The sequence below is a fragment of the Rana temporaria genome, chromosome 1 (assembly GCF_905171775.1).
Source record: "Rana temporaria chromosome 1, aRanTem1.1, whole genome shotgun sequence".
Lineage (NCBI taxonomy): Eukaryota > Metazoa > Chordata > Amphibia > Anura > Ranidae > Rana > Rana temporaria.
In genome coordinates, this window is record NC_053489.1 from 334,153,941 (window position 1) to 334,174,521 (window position 20,581).

General features: G+C 43.7%; 1 protein-coding gene across 2 annotated transcripts in view; it reads left to right on the forward strand.

The window, feature by feature from the left end:
- Positions 1-17,330, forward strand: part of TDRD7 (tudor domain containing 7) — a 165,111-nt gene extending 147,781 nt beyond the window's left edge. For both annotated transcript variants that reach the window (XM_040361045.1, XM_040361050.1), the window contains exons 15-17: positions 1,757-2,235; positions 11,541-11,701; positions 16,812-17,330. In XM_040361045.1, coding sequence (XP_040216979.1) covers positions 1,757-2,235; positions 11,541-11,701; positions 16,812-17,032 — 861 coding nt within the window. In that variant the 3' untranslated portion in view covers positions 17,033-17,330. The remainder of the gene's footprint in view (positions 1-1,756; positions 2,236-11,540; positions 11,702-16,811) is intronic.
- Positions 17,331-20,581: the final 3,251 nt, after the last annotated feature.

Sequence of the window (20,581 nt, forward strand, 5' to 3'; positions counted from 1 at the left end):
GCATTTAGATTTAATTTTCAGCCGGTGATTTCCTGCATTGTAAAAACATTCATTATGGCTGTACAGCCGCTAGATTGTTTTCATGGGCGGCGGAAGGTGACGAGTGTTAATGGGTGAAATAAGTATTTGACCCCTTCGCAAGACATGACTTGTGGTAAAACCCTTGTTGGCAATCGGAGGTCAGACGTTTCTTGTACTTTGCCGCCAGGTTTGCACACCTGTCAGGAGGAATTTTGTCCCGCTCTTCTTTGCAGATCCTCGCCAAGTCATTATGGTTTTGAGGCTGATATTTGATAACCCAAACCTTCAGCTTCCTAGATATATTTTTTTATGGGAATAAGGTCTGGAGACTGGCTAAGCCACTCCAGGACCTTAATATGCTTCTTGAGCCACTCCTTGTTGCCTTGGTCGTGTGTTTTGGGTCATTGTCATACCCATCCAAGACCCATTTTCAAAGCCCTGGCTGAGGGATGGAGGTTCTCACCCAAGATTTTACGGTACATGGCCCTGTCCATCGTCCCTTTGATGTGATGTAGTTGTCCTGTCCCCTAAGCAGAATTTCCACCTCCATGTTTGACGGTGGGGATGGTGTTCTTGGGGTCTTCGGCAGTATTCCTCCCCTTCCAAACTCGGCGAGTTAAGTTGATGCCAAAGAGCTGGATTTTGGTTTCATCTGAACACGACCCTTTCACTCAGTTCTCCTCTGAATCATTCAGCTGTTCATTGGCAGACGTCAGATGTGCTTTCTTGAGCAAGGGAGAACTTGCGGGCACTGCAGGATTTCAGTTGCCACACTCTCAAGCTGTTTTGTAGCCCATTCCAGCCTTGTGTTAGGTCTACATACTTGTCGCTGACATCCTTGGACAAGCGCTTTGGTCTTGGCCATGGTGGAGAGATTGGAATCTGATTGATTTCTTCTGTGGACAAGTGTCTTTTTATACAGGTAACAAGCTGAGAATAGGATCACTTCCTTTGAGAGTGCTGGTAATCTCTGCTTGTTACCTGTATAGGAGACACATGGGAGCCAGGGAGTCTTGCTGATTGGGGATCAAATACTTATTTCACTCATTAAAATGCAAATCAAATTAGAACTTTTTTTGAAATAAGTTTTTCTGGATTTTTTTGTTTTTGTTCTGTCTCTCACTCTTAAAATAAATCTACCATTAAAATTATAGACTGGTTATTTCTTTGTCAGTGGGCAAACTTATAATCAGCAGGGGATCAAATATCTTTTTCCCCTTATTGTGTAGCTAGTTAATCTCCCTCTCCCATCCTGTGATTTGGCAGTGATGGAGCAACAGGCTAAAATTGTCACCTTTCTGCAGTCTACCCCAGTCACAGCACATCTACTGCTGTAATAAAGGTTTACAAGAGGCTGAAATAAAGTTACATTCAGGTGATGACATTGGGTACGTTTAACCTTTTGCTTTTAATGTTGGGGGGGGGAAAAAATCTTTGACCTTGGAGCTCAGGTTTAAGGTATACACAGGGATATAACCTACTTTACCATCATATTGTTAAAAAGGAGCTAGAAATGAAAGGGCAAACACTACAGTTGAGCATCTTACAGAACTCGTTATCGGTTTGAAAATATATTGCACATAACCTAGTCCCACACATGGCCTTGCTCAGAGCTCCAGATTATTGCAAAACACATACTTATGGGTGCATGTGTTGTGTTACAATCTGTTTGATAGTTTGTGACTCTGTTTTGAAGTTCTTTATTAACCGTTTAATTTTGTGCTGTTCTGTACAGGTAGTGAAAATAGATGAAGGAAAAAAAATGATGTATGTTTACCTCTTCACATCAAAGAACTTTGCTGATCCTGAACAGAGTGTCAATCGCCAGATTGCAAATGTGGAATTGTGGAAACAGCAGAAGAACATACCTAGCATTGTCACCCCCTTACCAAAAGCCAAAGGTGAAGTTGGCACTCATACAGCTATTCCTCGGAAAGAACAAGCTATCCTTGCAACGAAGCCCATCACTGAGCAGACTAGCACAAGCCCTTCCGTCGATCTGCCCCCCCCTTTACTTCTGCCAAAGAGCAGTGAACACATGGATGTCTTTGTGTCTGTGGCTTGCCACCCTGGCCATTTTGTCTTCCAGTCATGGCAGGAATTGCACAAGTTGGAAGTAGTTATGGAAAAAATGCTTTTACACTACAGCAGTACTGAGGAGAAACGAGTTGACATTGAGAAAAAAAAAATATATGCTGCAAAGGTTGAGAACAAGTAAGTGCATAGTTTAAAATTGTAAAAAGGTTATGTTTGTTACCACAAAACAGTAATGGTATGACCGTTTCCATTTACCTAACTCATACCCACACTGCAGACTCTGTAGGTAGAAGAAAAGCTGAACTACAGCCAGGGGTACTGCGAAAGGCAACAATGTGGAAATAAACCTCTACGCTTTTGACAAATTTTACAAGTCCGATTTAATGGCAAACCAAGATCTCTTTGGGGCGCACAGTTCATTTAACATTTAGCAGTTTTATATGCCAGATATTGTTCTCTGTAGATCTCAGTTGGTGTCATCCATAGTGAGGGAGGAAATTGAGGTTTACGGTTACCAGAATAATGATTTTAGTGAATGCTTTATGACAGACCTGCTTTTTCCATTCAAGTGAAATAAAATTTCTGTCACCATGATCTACATGTCGGGTCATTGAAGAGGTTGAAAGGTGCTTTTGATCTTTAAATGCCTTCTACAGGAAGAACAGTCTCTTGGTGTAAATGGTCATTAGGAAATTTTGGACACTGTTGGATATTTAATACTCTTTTGTGTGCTTTTGTCGCCTAGTCAGGCTTGCTACCACTAAGATTACCATAAGCCAATGGAAAATTTGATCATATGAGTTTGGTAGTAAACTATTTAAGTTATAATTCTTTATCATACGTTGAATACAGACATTCCATTAGTCTGGTTATATTGCTGCTTTCAGGATGCAAAGAAAATGTGGGAAAGAAGGAAAAAGCTTCACCCCAGAAAAGTGGTTACTTCCTGCGACTATTTGGGCATATATCCAGACTGAGTGAAAAAGGTTATATAGTTTATTCAAGCAATATTGTCATTAAAGTATGCTAATCACAAAATGAAAAAGTTGAAAATTCAAAAAAATATAACAAATCAGGAGCTTGTAACACTGGTAAACAAAGCGTCAATCCAACCACCCCTTATATAAGCCCACATTTACCCAGCATGCCTCAGTCTAACCTTGCTGAGTTTAATCAAGGCTCCTTGCTTACCACTGCCTGAGCTGGATCAACAGCTGCTCTGCACCTCGAGATTTTGAATGCTGTACCCAAAAGACCATGGGATGAGTGTGGGGCTAGCATGGAATGTGACCTTTGAGCACGTGATCTGCATTTGGCGCTCTGGTAAGTTAGCTGCAGAGTGCTTTCCAGCTGCAGAGCTGTGGCACTGCCCAGCTGTGACCCTGTCTCTAAAGACTCCCTTTGTGAGTAAGACCAGGTGATCTGAAGCACACTGAGCTACCTTTTGCTACCAGTTTATTGCAGTTAAGGTCCCTTTCACATGGAGCGGATCCATTTTGACAGACTCTGCTAGCTCAGCTGGGATCGCTCTGTTGATCCCTGATGAGCCAGCAGATGACAGATTAGTCTCTGCTCCCTGGGAAGGACCTGTCAGAGCTCCGCTGTCCTCTATGGCGAGATCGGATTGAAACGGACAGCCTGTCAATTTTCAAATGATTCGCTGAACAGATGGCGAACCCATCACCATCTGTCTGTTTTTGAGTGGTTTTAGTCGAATCGGATGGCAGGCGGTTGTCAGCGGACACATCTCCGCTGATATCCGCCTGAAAAACGGACAGGCGGACTGATTGTGCGAAAGGGGCCTAAGAGTTCGACTTCCAACACCATTAATTTCTCCGTGCTTTCTTTGCCTCCATTTGTCTGGAGGAAGCATGATCCCATAGCTGTTCCTACATCTGAAGCAGTACCTGAATCTCCAGTTAATTTACACTGCCCACACATGTTGACTTGGTCATCTCCGGCCAACAGACCTCACCAGCACCTGCTGCCTGGGGTTGTGAGTATTAAGGTGTTTTCTTACTTTGGGGATTGTTTTCGGGCGTTATTCGAGCGTTTGGCGTTAAAAAAAAAAAAAAAAAAAAAAAGTCTGTAAAGCGCCTGAAAGAGGCCTCATCTGCAATCCCAATGTGAAAGACCGAGTGCTGAAAAGGGCAAGGCGTTTTTACAGAGCTTTCAATTCATTTCTATGGAGAGTGGCGTTTTTGGAGTGTTTTTTTCAGCGCCCAAAAGCTCCTTCAGAGATGCTGCTTGCGGGACTTTTCTCAACGCCCTGCCAGTGCAACGCCTCAGTGTGAAAGGGCAAGGCTTTTTTACAGCGCTTTCAATTCATTTCAATGGAGAGGGGCGTTTTTGGAGCGTTTTTTTTTTCTTGCGCCCAAAAGCTGCTTCAAAGATGCTGCTGGCAGGACTCACTGTGAGGGGGTCCATTGAGATGCATGCAGAGCGTTTTATGAGCGTTTTAATAGCGCTATTTTTAACGCTAAAATGATGTAAAAAGTGTGAAAGGGGTCTTGGACACACAGGGGGGCAGTCACACTGCCACAGGTGACTTCAGCACATGCTCCGCTAATGGAGCTCATGGATCAGTGGTCTCTTCCTACCATGCACCACTTATCCACATTAACAGGTGTTCTAGCTTTTGGTATTTTCCTACCAGAATTCTAGATGAATTCCTCCAGATCCCAGTTTGGATTAACTGGAGTGACTTTCCTTCCCATTTTGGCTGAATTTAATCTGCTCGACAGTGCCAGATTGCCCTCCCTTTAAGGGGACCCCTTCATTGGTCTGGTGGGTTCTTATATCATGGAGCAACTGGAACAAATGTATGGAGCCTTGTGCTTCAGTTGTGATGGCTTGTTGCAAGCATCTAAACTTCTGTTTCGGATGACACTGATGTCGGTACAAATGCAAAGGGCATTCCAGCTGTGTGATCAGGATTTAGAATATAGGTCAAGGGAGAATCTGACTTGGCTGCCCTTTGAGAAGGGACCTTCTCTTCACATTGTCATTAGCAACCCCACTGTGGCTGGGGTACACTCCCCACTTCCCTCTCCCATCTTTTACTGCAGTTGTTGCTCATAGGTGCTCAGAGCCTGCTTTTAACTCGGACCTCTGGGGTTGCAGCCAGAGGTCTTGCAACTCTTCTGTTAACCCTTCTGCTTGAAGGTGTGTTCCCACATTTTGTTCATCTGGCATGATCCCTGGGCAGTGTACCTCCCCAGCATTTCAGCCTCAGGTCTTCCCTATAGCCATCAGTTAAAACCCATGCACTTCACTTATTTTTCAGGTGTCCATCATCAAGCTCCTGATTGGGCTTCCATCTGACAGGTTTGAGTCCCTCACAATCTGCATGGCTTTTTATTTGTTTTCAGCTATTTAATCTGTGGTCCGTGCATCCACCCTAGTGTCCTTTGCTGGCATCCCAGTTGCAACACTCAACAGACACCCCCCCCCCCCCCCAGCTGAATAAGGTCCTTGATTAACCATTCAGCAGCTGATCATCCTTTTGCTTACTTCCCTACCTGTCAAGGAAATTTACCCCCCCCCCCCCAAAATAGGGCTGATGAGGTTTCTAGGGATTGCCCTTATTCTCTTCTTTTGTAAGCTCTTGGTTACCTTCAGCCTATCCTTAAGACCCCTTTCATACTGTTTTTTTTTTGCAGGCGCTATAGTGTTAAAAATAGCGTCTGCAATCCGCCCTAAAACAGCTGCTCTATTCACTCCAGCGTGGAAGCCTGAGGGCTTTCACACTGGAGCGCTGCACTGGCAGGGTGTCAGAAAAAGTCGTGCCAGCAGCTTCTTTGGAGCGGTGAACTCACCGCTCCTAATGCGCTCCTGCCCATTGAAAAAAGTAGCAGCGCATTGCGGGCGCTTTCTCGGCCGCTAGCAGGGGTTAAAAGCGCCCAGCTAACGGCTGAAATGCGCCACAAATCCGACGGTAAATCGCCGCTAAAAATAGCGACGTTTCACCGCCAACGCTATGGGCGGCGTAGTGTGAAAGGGGTCTAAATGTCAGGGTGTCTGGGTTCCTGAATTCCCTTGGATCAAGTAGTTCCAGATGCTACTTTGCAGCCCCTGACTAGGGAATGTGCCTTTGAGTTCTTTCATTGTACCTGATCCTAATCAGGGCATTGCTTCAAGTAAATGTGCTGAGCTGTCTGGACTTTACCCCTAGGTGGTGAAAGTGGCTTGGAATTGGGACGAGGGGTTGATTCTTAGAATCATGTGCTGCATAACTAGCTAGGTAGATTTGCAGTGTTTGAAGTCGATTTTCGAGTACATTGTAGCTAACAGAAGGAGAAAAGGTACCTTGAGAGCTTTCTTAAGATTACATTAGTATACAGTGTATAATCAGTAGAGGAGCAGCAGTCAGTTGGCTGGCTGTAGTAAGCATTCCATACGATATATCCTAATGTACATTCTATTAAAAAAAAAACAATGGTAAACAATATCATGCCAAATTATCACAGAACCAACCCTAAGAAAATCTGCTTTTAACCACTTAAGGACCACCTCCTGCACATATACATCGGCAGAATGGCACGGCTGGGCACAGGCACGTACATGTACGTCGCCTTTAAGAGCCCAGCCGTGGGTGACGCGTGCACGTGACCCGGTCCGAAGCTCCATGACCGCGGACCCGATCACCGCCGGTGTCCCGCGATCGGTCACCGGAGCTGAAGAACGGGGAGAGGTGTGTGTGTAAACACACCTTCCCCGTTCTTTACAGTGGCAGTGTCATTGATCATCTGTTCACTGATATAGGGAAAGACTATCAATGACGTCACACGTCCAGCGCCGCCCCCCTACAGTTAGAAACGCATATGAGGTCACACTTAACCCCTACAAGTGGCTAACTCCTAAACTGCAATTGTCATTTTCACAGTAATCAATGCATTTCTATAGCACTTTTTGCTGTGAACATGCCAATGGTCCCAAAAATGTGTCAAAATTGTCCGATGTGTCCGCAATAATGTCGCAGTCACAAAAAAAATCGCTGATCGCCGCCATTGGTAGTGAAAAAGAATTTTTTTTTAATAAAAATGCCATAAAACTATCCTCTATTTTGTAAACGCTCTAATTTTTTTACCAAAAATAGGTAGAATACGTATCAGCCTAAACTGAGGGAAAAAAATGTATATCTTTTTTTGGGGGATGTTTATTATAGCAAAAAGTAAAAAATATTGAATTTTAAGAAATATTGTCGCTCTATTTTTGTTCATAGTGCAAAAAATAAAAACCGCAGAGGTGATCAAATACCACCAAAAGAAAGCTCTATTTGTGGGGGGAAAAAAACGCCAATTGTGTTTGGGAGCCACATCACACGACCACGCAATTGTCAGTTAAAGCGACGCAGTGCCGAATCGCAAAAAGGGGCAAGGTCCTTAACCTGCATATTGGTCCGGGTCTTAAGTGGTTAATAGGAGCGGAATGGACAAAAATGTCTATTCAAGCATAAATTGCATAAAGAACCTTACATTGGAATATAAATGTGAGCACAAAGCTCAGCGTAAAGAGTATAATAAAGTGAACAATAAAGAGGCAGAGTTTTTTTTTTTTTTTGTGCTCGGGAACATGAGGTTGGTCCTCTGCACTCACTTGATTCAGTTTCTGTCTTGTGGAGATCCTTTCCCCATCAATGCTTGATTCAGATGTTGGTTTGGTTGATGAAGATCTCTGACAGGTGATGGTCCTTTTAAATGTTATGGCCCTTTTAGTGGCTGTTGCCCATGCCACAAACGGTGTTTGGACTTCCCAGCTGTAATAGAATTCCTGTGTTCCTCAGTGATAAAGAAAATAAGATATCTCTACAGTACGAAAATTGATTCTTAGACCATGGCTTATATATTGCTACCCTCAGGTGATTGGACACTGACAAAAGGTTTGTTGGGAAATGCTACAGTTTTATTTATTTTTATTTTATTTTTTAGTTGGTGTCTTTAGATGATGGACCTTGAAAGATCGGGTACCCGTGATGAACATCTTGGGAACTGTACCAGGACCTTGCAGTAGCAGGGCTAGCCTGTAATGTTTGCTTTGGGCACTGGATTCTACATTCAGTGCTCATGTTGGTACATGGTGCAACAAGGGAATTGGACACATCATGCTGTACAGGTCCTGGGCTGTGGTCCATTCGTATGACACACACTCTATCCCTATCTATGCCTATCTACCCTATTGGGGGTATGCACACTGTGAGGAAAAGCCTAGACTAGACCCTGGATAGGACCAGTGGCTCGAGAGTTACCCGGTATCTTTTTTTTTTTTATGTGTTTTTTTTTTCTGGCTATACATGTCTTGTTGGTTCATGACTTGTATCTGTAGTACACACTTTATTATGTCTTAGAGACATTGCCAAAGGAATGCAGTTAGCACCTGGGTTATTGCAATTCTTCCCCTCAGTATGCATCTGTAAATACCCCACAATGGTAAATCTTCACCTAGCAATTGCAGATTACGAGCGCTTAGGAGAGGGAGCACATAGGACTAACAGCAGGGATTTCACCGCAGACCCCAAGGAATTTCCAAGAACCTCTCTGATAGTTTTCCCTGTTTCGAAGCAAGGTCTTATGCCGCGTACACACGATCATTTTTCGGCATGTAAAAAACAACGTTTTTCAGCATGTAGAAAAAACTTTGTTTTTTCCAACTTCATCATTAAAACGACGTTGCCCACACACGGTTGTTTAAAAAAAAATGCTCTAGCAAAGCGCGGTGATGTACAACACGTACGACGGCACTATAAAGGGGAAGTTCCATTCGGATGACGTCACCCTTTATTTAGCTGATTCCATGTTAGTAAAAGACGATGCGCGCTTTTCTGTCTGTTACAGCGTGATGAATGTGCTTACTCCATTATGAACGGTAGTTTTACCAGAACGAGCGCTCCCGTCTCATAACTTGCTTCTGAGCATGCGCAGGTTTTTTACGTCGTTTTAGCCCACACACTATAATTTTTTTACAACCCGAAAAACGACATCGTTTAAAACGTCGTTAAAAAATACAGCATGTTCGTGTGTACGCGGCATCACACTGACAAACTGCTCCAGCCCTCTGAATTGGGCTCCCTCACATTCTCGTAAAACATGCAGCCTGACCATATCAGAATTATTTGTATGTCTGTTTTATTCTAAAAGCTATTGCTACTTTTGAAATCAGCAGGTGCTAATACCTGTAAAAGCTCTTCAGTCTCTCCTTCCCCTGATTGTTATATTACAACCTGAGCTTAGTGGTGTACTGCCATTTGCAAAAGGCAATAGGTCGCTGATATTTTAGCAGAGGCTGGTAAAGATTTTTCACAGCCAGCATTTTGGGAAGTTACTTCAGCTTTCTTGCCACATGCTAGCTACTGTGGACTACTATAATTGAGGGTAATAAATATTCTTCTCTGGTTTAGATACACGTAGTGCTTTTCTTAACCACTTAAGCCCCGGACTTAAATGATGCCTAAAGACCCAAGGTGTTTTTACAGTTCGGGACTGCGTCGCTTTAACAGACAATTGCGCGGTCATGCGACGTGGCCCCCAAACAAAATTGGCGTCCTTTTTTCCCCCACAAATAGAGCTTTCTTTTGGTGGTATTTGATCACCTCTGCGGTTTTTATTTTTTGCGCTATAAACAAAAATAAAGCGACAATTTTGAAAAAAATGCAATATTTTTTACTTTTTGTTATAATAAATATCCCCCAAAAACATATATAAAAACATTTTTTTCCCTCAGTTTAGGCCGATACGTATTCTTCGACCTATTTTTAGTAAAAAAAAATCGCAATAAGCGTTTATCGATTGGTTTGCGCAAAATTTATAGCGTTTACAAAATAGGGTATAGTTTTATTGCATTTTTATGATTTTTTTTTTTTTTTACTACTAATGGCGGTGATCAGCGATTTTTTTCGTGACTGCGACATTATGGCGGACACTTCGGACAATTTTGACACATTTTTGGGACCATTGTCCTTTTCACAGCAAAAAATGCATTTAAATTGCATTCTTTATTGTGAAAATGACAGTTGCAGTTTGGGAGTTAACCACAGGGGGTATATAAAAAAATGTGATGGTGCTCTCGCGCCTACCAAAAACAACTTTGAGATGAAAGAAATGATATAATGTGAAATGTAATAATGCTGCTAAGTCTAATAGTGTATTAGATGCTACATAGCCATTTAATATTGCGCTAGTCACTTCATCTTTAACCACAGGGGGTGCTGTAGGAGTTAGGGTGCACCTAGTGTGTGTTTACAACTGTAGGGGGGTGTGGCTGTAGGACTGACGTCATTGATTGTGTCTCCCCTATAAAGGGGATGACACGATCGATGCGCCGCCACAGTGAAGCCGTGTTTACATACGGCTCTCCCCGTTCTTCAACTCCGGGGAGCGATCGCGACGGAGCGGCTATAAACAAATAGCCGCGCCGTCGTCCCGGATCGCTCCCTGAGCGAACCCGACCGCCGCATGTAGCGGGGGGGGTCCCGATCGGACCCCCCACCCGCTAGAAGGCAAGGACGTACATGAACGCCCATGTGCCTGTACGTGCCATACTGTGGACGTACATTTACATGCGGCGGTCGGGAAGTGGTTAAAGGGTCACTAAAGGAAAACTTTTTTTGCTGAAATGACTGTTTACAGGGTATAGAGACATAAAAGTTAACTGATTCCTTTTAAAAATGATTAAAAATAGATTAAATTCAATCATATAATGTGCCTCTAGTTTCACTTTCGGTTTTAAACTGGTTTCATGTTTATGTGAAGTAAAGAGACCCACAGAACAAAAACAAACAAATCCAGGGCAGTGTTTTGTTTTTAAAATCTGATTGGTTCTGAGGAGTTTTAGACACACAGTAATGACAGCTTAGACCACCGTGAGAAAGCTCCCAGTACTGTGGTTATAAGGAGCCAGACAACCAGGAAGTGTGGAGATCAGAGCAGAATTACAGCTATTTCAAAGCAAAAACGAACAATAGGGACATGAAACCAGTACTGCAGTAAGGTAAAGGAAGCTATTTAGCTAAAAAAAAAAATGTCCTTTAGTGACCCTTTAAGCTATTCCCTATTTCACTATGGCAAGCTTTCTCTTCTCTCCTGTGCATTGATTGTTCATCTTACTTGCGAAATATGAGTAGTTGACATTGTAATGAGAAACCACGTTGAAATCGGTCTCTGTGTGCAGTTAAATTTCTATTTGACTCGCTTGATAATACAAGAAGTCAATAACATCTGAAGAGTGCGAGAGCAGCTTGGGATCACCTGGATTTCTCATGGACTTGAGGATGTCACCATAACTATTGGATGAATTTCTACACAAGACGAATCCTGTATTTGGGAATGGTATATGCAATTGGGAATGTATTGGGGCAGTGAAGTAACTTCAATGGGTCTTATACTTTAGGGTTCCTGACTTTTTTTTGTTTCTTGGTGACAAGTTTTAGTCACCAATTGCTTGCAATCTTTGTCCTTATTAATAACATCCTTCATTTTTTAATTTAGGTGGTACAGGGTTCTCTTGAAAGGAATCCTCACGAATGGCCTGGTGTCTGTGTATGAGCTGGACTATGGCAGACATGAGCTTATTAATTCTCGCCAAGTGCAGCCTCTAATTGACGAATTCAGGCAACTCCCTTTTCAGGCTGTAACAAGTCAACTTGCCGGTAAGAACATTGACTGTTGACCTCCTATATTCTACTAAGCCATTTGCATTCATGGTTTTATCTCCTAATATTTCTTTTCAAAATGGTCGATTAACCAACATTAATATGTTGGTAAGGTGTACAATTACCCTTTTTATTGTGTTTATGTTCTGTAATGAATTTCTATTTGGTCAATACCAGAATTTTCTTCTTTACATGCATGTAGTAAGTTCAGCTGAGCTGTGCAATGGTATTTATCAAGTTAAAAGAAAATGACTAGCTAAAATAAATGAATACATCTATACCTTTTTTTTTTTTTTTTTTTTTTTCAATATGGCATAGTTCAGGGCTCGACAAAACCCAGGCGCCAAGTCGCAATGGCGACTGAAAATTGCGTCCTGGCGCCTGGGCTGGCCAAAATTGAGGCTGCGGCTTTGTGGCCTACTGGAGCGAAAATACAAACTTTCTGCGAACCAGCACCCCCTGGGGGGCTGTGCTCTAATTAGAACGTCTTTCTCTCATTGCCCGCCCACCTCTGACATCCAGAAGCCAGGGATATCACTCCAGGGATGCTGGTTGCAGTTATGAGCAGAGAGCGTCTTCTCTGTCACACTTCCCCGACCCCGCACTGACAGCCCACCCCCCTCCTCCTCGTACGGACACTCAGGAGAGAAAAGAGATGGAGAGAGCAGAATCTTCTCCTCCTCCTCCTCCTGTGTGTACCAGCAGCTCCGCCCATATTCCAATCCCTGGCAGCTCCGTGCCTCGCAAAGGGAAAGTCCTGCAGCTAGATAGTGGATGAAAGATCAGTGTGTATGTACCGTGGATGATGCAAGTTTGCAACCCTCCACAGGGGATTCACAGCTCTCCAGGACAGCCTTCCTTCCTTCAAACTTCTCAGTGATTGAAAAGAAAGCTGCACACAGGTGGGTCAGTCAAGAAGAGAGTGTGTTGTCACCTCCAGTGCCCCTCTACCAACACAGCAGCCTGCTGGGATTTCCCTGGTATGGTGCACTACAAGCCCCAGCATACTCTGTCAGCCTATGTGTATGTATAGCACAGGCGAGTAGGCCTGCTTGCTGACCACAGTGGCAGAACTCCAGTGCCCAAGTCAGTGGCAGCTGGTGCTCAAATTTTTGGGTAAACAAACTGTGCCAACACAGCCGCTGCCTGTCGGTGCCCATTAGTGCAGCCTATCAGCGCACATAAGTGAAGGAATAAAATAACTCCTTTGCAAAATCTTATAACAAGCAAAAAACAAGTTTTGTCTTTTTAAATATTCTGTCTTTTTTTGCTTAGGATCAGGCGTGAGCGATTCTTATTGCCCAACAGTCCAGACATGCAGTTCTGGGCGCTGGGCAGCTGATTTAAAAAACTGGCTCCTAACTTTTTCAGTTGGCTCCTAAATTATAAGCAAATTTGTCAAGCCCTGGCATAGTTAATTGTAAAATGTGTTATTAAATGCCATTTACATTGTTTGCTTTTCCTCAGCCTGGTGGTTTTTGATGTGCTTTTTTATGGGTCGATAAATGACACTGCAGAGGTGTATTTTATGCCTGGACTTCTGTGGGGTCAAACATGTTGTCTGCCAAGTCCCCTTGGCACTGGCTAAATGGGTACTGGAACTTAACTGTCCAACATATTGGCAGTAACGGAATTGTAGGTTTGCATTAAAGCTTTATACCAGATAAATGGCTAAACACAAATTGACATTTCATATGGAAACTATTTTACCTACTGTAAAATTTGTATTCTTGTCTCAGGAGATCTGTGTTCTCTCTGCTGCAGTTGAGTGTCATATACAGGTCTCCCCACTCCCGTCTGTAACCTGACAGATGTGCTGCTTTCAGTCACTTTGCTCTCTCCTCCTATCAGCAATTTTTTTTGTTGGTATACAGTGAGGGAGAAAAGTATTTGATCCCCCTGCTGATTTTGTACGTTTGCCCACTGACAAAGAAATGATCAGTCTATAATTTTAATGGTAGGTTTATTTTAACAGTGAGACAGAACAAAAAAACATAACGCATTTCAAAGTTATTAAACTCATTAAAATGCAAATGAATTTATAAGTATTTGACCCCTTGTTGGCAATCGCAGGTCAGACGTTTCTTGTAGTTGGCCACCAGGTTTGCACACATCTTGGGAGGGATTTTGTCCCCCTCGCCTTTGCATATCCTCTCCAAGTCAGGTTTTGAGGCGGACGCTTGGTAACTCAAACCTTCAGCTCCCTCCACATATTTTCTATGGGATTAAGGTCTGGAGACTGGCTAGGCCACTCCAGGACCTTAACCACTTACCCCCCGGACCATATTGCGGCCCAAAGACCAGAGTACTTTTTGCGATTCGGGACTCTGTCGCTTTAACAGACAATTGCGCGGTCGTGCGACGTGGCTCCCAAACAAAATTGGCGTCCTTTTTTTCCCACAAATAGAGCTTTCTTTTGGTGGTATTTGATCACCTCTGCGGTTTTTAGTTTTTGCGCTATAAACAAAAATAGAGCGACAATTTTGAAAAAAATTAATATTTTTTACATTTTGCTATAATAAATATCCCCCAAAAATATATAAAAAAACTTTTTTTTTCCTCAGTTTAGGCCGATACGTTTTCTTCTACATATTTTTCGTAAAAAAAAATCGCAATAAGCGTTTGATTGGTTTGCGCAAAAGTTATAGCGTTTACAAAATAGGGGGTAGTTTTATGTCATTTTTATTATATTTTTTTTACTAGTAATGGCGGCGATCAGCGATTTTTTTCTTTCGGTACTGCGACATTATGGCGGACACTTCGGACACTTTTGACAGATTTTTGGGACCATTGGCATTTTTATAGCGATCAGTGCTATAAAAATGCATTGGATTACTATAAAAATGCCACTGGCAGTGAAGGGGTTAACACTAGGGGGCGGGGAAGGGGTTAAGTATGCCTGGGTGTGTTCTTACTGTGGGGGGGGGGTGGCCTCACTAGGGGAAACACTGATCCTCGGGTTCATACATTGTATGAACCGAAGATCAGCATTTCCCCTGCTGACAGGACCGGGAGCTGTGTGTTTACACACACACAGCTCCCGGTCCCCGCTCTGTACCGAGCGATCGCGTGTGCCCGGCGGCGATCGCGCCCGCCAGGCACGCGCGCGGGGGGCGCGCGCACGCCCCTAGTGGCGGCTGGGAGAGAGGACGTCATATTACGTGCTCTCGCCCAGCAGAGCCACCTTGTGGACGTATTTCGACGGTGCGGCGACGGCAAGTGGTTAATGTGCTTCTCTGGAGAGATTGGATTCTGGTTTCTTCTGTGGACAGGTGTCTTTTCCATACAGGTAACAAGCTGAGATTAGGAGCACTCCCTTTAAGAGAGTGCTCCTAATCTCAGCTCCTTACCTCTATAGAATACACCTAAGAGCCAGAAATCCTGATTGATAGGGAATCAAATACTCATTAAAATACAAATCAATTTAACTTTTTCTGGATATTTTTTGTTGTTGTTCTGTCTCTCACTGTTAGGTTTTTATTTAACATTATAGACTGATCATTTCTTTGTCAGTGGGCAAATGTACAAAATCAGCAGGGGATCAAATACCTTTTTCCCCTCAATAGGCTGTTCCCTCTCCTACTCTGAGGCCTGTGGTACAGGGACTGCAACGGTAGATATCGGGTCACATTCAACTATTTAAACTGCCAACATTAAAAAATCCATCTTCAAATTTTAGATTATCTTTACATTACCTTTTCCAAAAATTCCCAAAAATGCGGCTGTTTTGAGCCGTAAGCTTTTGTGTGCGTTCAGTTTTGCTAAAAAAACACTGAAAAACGCTACTGCAAAAACGCTGCAAAACTCATTCTACAGCTGATGCTGCTGTCTTTTTTTTTTTTTAATAACGTCCTGTGTGTATGAGGCCTTACACGTGCACAAAAATCTGTTTTGGCATTACTTATTATGGCATTTGCCATGCCAGCCTTTCTCAATCAGGGTGCCATCTGAGCTTGTCAAGGGATGCTGTAGCATCCTAATATAAATGGAAAGAAAAATCTGTGATCGAGCTCCCACTGTTCTGCTGAACTGTACAATATTAGCACAGCGGTAGCTTAATCAGGACAGTAAAGGCAAAGGGGTGGAAGAGGTAGTTGTGTTCCCTGAGTCCTGACCTGCTTCACCTCCCCCTACAGTTCAGTACCCGGTAGTGCGGATACAGTACTGCAGTGTTTAAAAATTCTGGGTGTGTTGCATGTATGGTGAGTGTGTGTGTGTGTGTGTGTGTATATATATATATATATATATATATATGTGTGTGTGTGTGTGTGTGTGTGTGTGTGTGTGTATATGTATATATGTGTGTATATATATATATATATGTGTGTGTGTGTGTATATGTATATATGTGTATATATATATATATATATATATGTGTGTGTGTGTGTGTGTGTATGTATGTATGTATGTATGTATATATATATAAATGTGTATAGGTTTATTTGCATGTGTATGTACATTACTTTTAATCCCATACTCCTGTAAGATCAGAACTACTTTTTAGGGCTCACTTACAATAGTGGCCAGGACTGCCACTCTTCTGAAAAGTAGTCAATGCTCAAATCACCTTTCAGAGACATTTGACAGGTGCAAAGGCAATGTATTACCTTCTCGCTGCCTGTTTTACCCCCTAAATGCAGCATCTCCATGCCGCACCTGTGTGCAATGCTTGCAGTGTGACCCTATTTACCTGGGGGGTATACTTCCTGTCACAGGCACACAATGTATATGACCATGGCTCCTGCCAGCTAAAGGGGGAGCAGTTGGGGTGTGGTAAAACTGCGGCTCAACTGAGTGGTTTTGCTGTCTCTCACATATGAACAAGTTCTTGGTTTACATCTATGCGGCTGTGTGTAGCATGCAGCCATTAAGCATTAATGGCACTCATGCGCATCTGCTAAAGAACAGCAGGTTTGTCTGCATGTCGGTAATGCACAGTCCCAACGTGCAGTAATGTGAACTAATATTTAAGCCTGCGCTGTCTCTAGACTGAAAATTATTTTCAAGGGCACCGTGACCGAAAAAAAGTTGAAAAACAGACATTTTATCTGATGAAACATGAATTTTGATACAATTGTTTGAAAGTAAATTATTATTTCTTTTGTAGGTATAAAGTGTGAGCAGTGGTGTGAAGAGGCTTCTATTGTGTTCAGAAACCACGTGGAAAATAAACCTCTTGTGGCACTTATACAGGCAGTTCACGAGAGCGCAAATTCATGGGATCGGAAGGTTGTGGCTTACTTGGTGGACACATCTCTCCCAGACACGGACTTATGGGTTCATGACATTATGTCTGAATACCTTGTTGAATTTTCCAAGCCCCAATAGAGTGCACTACAGAGAACACTGGTGATCCTAAAGCAGAAGCAATAACTGATACGTATAGCCTGGTCTTTTAAGAAGCTACCCTGTTCTTCTTTCTTGATTTGCTGAACGTTTTAAAGTTTGGAGAATTAAAAATTGTTTTCTGTGAAAGATATTTAACAGAATACTTTTGTTTACATTGTTGAAAAGAGTTGATTTTTTTCTGAACATTTGCACATTGTTTAATAATTTAGCTGTACAAAGTTTGAATATATTGCAGAGTACCATTTATTTAACAATAAAAAAGCAGAAAGTGCTGTAACTGCTTTGTAGCTGCATATTGTCTAATATGATACATCTGTACTACTGTGCTTGGTGTAAGATTCTACAAGTCTGTTTAGTATCTCTACTTTCTATTTGCCCTATCAAAATATTAATTGGTTGGTATGCTTTTTTTTATATTCCAACTTCCAAAAACTGCTTCTAGTTTAAAGCGGAGTTCCAGCTAAACCCATGTTTAAGCAGGGGCGGATCCAGATTCTAGTCTTGGGAGGGGCACTGCCAGAATTTTTTTTTGTGGGTAATTTATCGGGGAAACGGCTGGTGTTGGCGCTTCAATCATCCTGGCACCATGATTGTTATGGTGTCGGGATGATAGTGCATCATTTTATTACATTTTTATATAACACTCACCATAATGCTGAATAGGTGGGAGCCCTGAGCGTGTCACTTGCCACACCTTGCGTATTGTCACTTGCCACACCTTGCGTATTGTCACTTGCCACACCTTGCGTATTGTCACTTGCCCGTCACCAGGTGCCGATTGTCACTTGCCCGTCACCAGGTGCCGATTGTCACTTGCCCGTCACCAGGTGCCGATTGTCACTTGCCCGTCACCAGGTGCCGATTGTCACTTGCCCGTCACCAGGTGCCGATTGTCACTTGCCCGTCACCAGGTGCCGATTGTCACTTGCCCGTCACCAGGTGCCGATTGTCACTTGCCCGTCACCAGGTGCCGATTGTCACTTGCCCGTCACCAGGTGCCGATTGTCACTTGCCCGTCACCAGGTGCCGATTGTCACTTGCCCGTCACCAGGTGCCGATTGTCACTTGCCCGTCACCAGGTGCCGATTGTCACTTGCCCGTCACCAGGTGCCGATTGTCACTTGATAATGTAATCTCTCTGCATCATTTTATTACATTTTTATATAACTCTCACCATGGTTCAACTCACCATAATGCTGAATCAGTGGGAGCCCTGAGCGTGTCACTTGCCACACCTTGCGTATTGTCACTTGCCACACCTTGCGTATTGTCACTTGCCACACCTTGCGTATTGTCACTTGCCACACCTTGCGTATTGTCACTTGCCACACCTTGCGTATTGTCACTTGCCACACCTTGCGGATTGTCACTTGCCACACCTTGCGGATTGTCACTTGCCACACCTTGCGGATTGTCACTTGCCACACCTTGCGGATTGTCACTTGCCACACCTTGCGGATTGTCACTTGCCACACCTTGTGGATTGTCACTTGCCACACCTTGTGGATTGTCACTTGCCACACCTTGTGGATTGTCGCTTGCCCGTCACCAGATGCCGATTGTCGCTTGCCCGTCACCAGATGCCGATTGTCGCTTGCCCGTCACCAGATGCCGATTGTCGCTTGCCCGTCACCAGATGCCGATTGTCGCTTGCCCGTCACCAGATGCCGATTGTCGCTTGCCCGTCACCAGATGCCGATTGTCGCTTGCCCGTCACCAGATGCCGATTGTCGCTTGCCCGTCACCAGGTGCCGATTGTCGCTTGCCCGTCACCAGGTGCCGATTGTCGCTTGCCCGTCACCAGGTGCCGATTGTCGCTTGCCCGTCACCAGGTGCCGATTGTCACTTGATAATGTAATCTCTCCATCATTTTATTACATTTTTATATAACTCTCACCATGGTTCAACTCACCATAATGCTGAATCAGTGGGAGCCCTGAGCGTGTCACTTGCCACACCTTGCGTATTGTCACTTGCCACACCTTGCGTATTGTCACTTGCCACACCTTGCGGATTGTCACTTGCCACACCTTGCGGATTGTCACTTGCCACACCTTGCGGATTGTCACTTGCCACACCTTGCGGATTGTCACTTGCCACACCTTGCGGATTGTCACTTGCCACACCTTGCGGATTGTCACTTGCCACACCTTGCGGATTGTCACTTGCCACACCTTGCGGATTGTCACTTGCCACACCTTGCGGATTGTCACTTGCCACACCTTGCGGATTGTCACTTGCCCGTCATCAGATGCCGATTGTCGCTTGCCCGTCACCAGATGCCGATTGTCGCTTGCCCGTCACCAGGTGCCGATTGTCACTTGCCCGTCACCAGATGCCGATTGTCACTTGCCCGTCACCAGATGCCGATTGTCACTTGCTAATGTAATCTCTCTGCTGCCTGCACAGTGAAGGCAGAAGTTACTGCAGGGATGCAGGGCAGGCGCAGAGCCGTGAGAGATGATCTCATCTCTCTGCTCCCACGCCTGCCGGCTCACAGATTGGCAAGCGGTCCTCACACCGAGCCTGCTCTCACCTTCCCACACACTGAGCCGCCAGGCCTACCCGCTCTCTCACCAGCCCGCCCATAAACCTCAGAGCCACCTGCGGAGCCGCCCGGCCCACAACAAAATTCTCGGGGGTGGCAATTGCCACCCCTTCCCTACCCTCGGATCCGCCCATGTGCTTTGTCGGCAGCTACAAAAAGTGTCCCAGAAGATTGCAGGGAGGGGGAGAGGAGGAGTCTAGGCAGCGCAGGCAGAAGTGGGAGCTGATTTGAGTCAATTTCACTGCAGGATATTATCATTTTTGCAGGAGAAGTTGGGGTGATTCAAGTTGGAGGATACAAGGACCAGTACACTTTTTTTAAGGCTCCAGAAGACCTGCAATTTATATAAATAAATATACCAAATTCTATATTTGACAGTCTTCCTTAAAATACTTGTGGTTCTGGAGCTTTAAAGTAAAAATATGATAATTTTTTTTCCTCCATTAGATATCTTCTGTAAAATGTTCTGTCAGGAGGACTGGTAAAAACAGCTGATCACAGCCTCTTGCCATTTGCTATGAGGTGGAAATACACTTACATTTTGTACACAATTAGAATGAATAGCTTTGTTTGATTTACTTGGTAAAATGAACTAGAAGATCCTGCACACAGATCTGCATTGGGCATATGTACTACTTTGTATTTATCCTGGCTTAATGTAAGCTAATAGGATTTACTGAGCTTCAGTAATCCTTGCACCACCTTTAAGATGGCAATTTATGAGTTTGACAGTCATTGGCAAAAATCCATTCAACGGCTCCTGCTAAACTGGAATGTAAAGTGGAAAAATACATGACCAACTTACTTAAATTCTTGAGACATCTTGCAGGTTATGGTAATATGTTCAAATGTGATTGCAAATTAAAGTCCAGTGAACTTTAAAAACTTTGAGTATTCTTGGCTGTGAAGCCACCAAACCAATTTTACACCCCAGTGGCCCCACCGGCCCCTATTGTAATGGTAGTAAAAATGTAAAATAA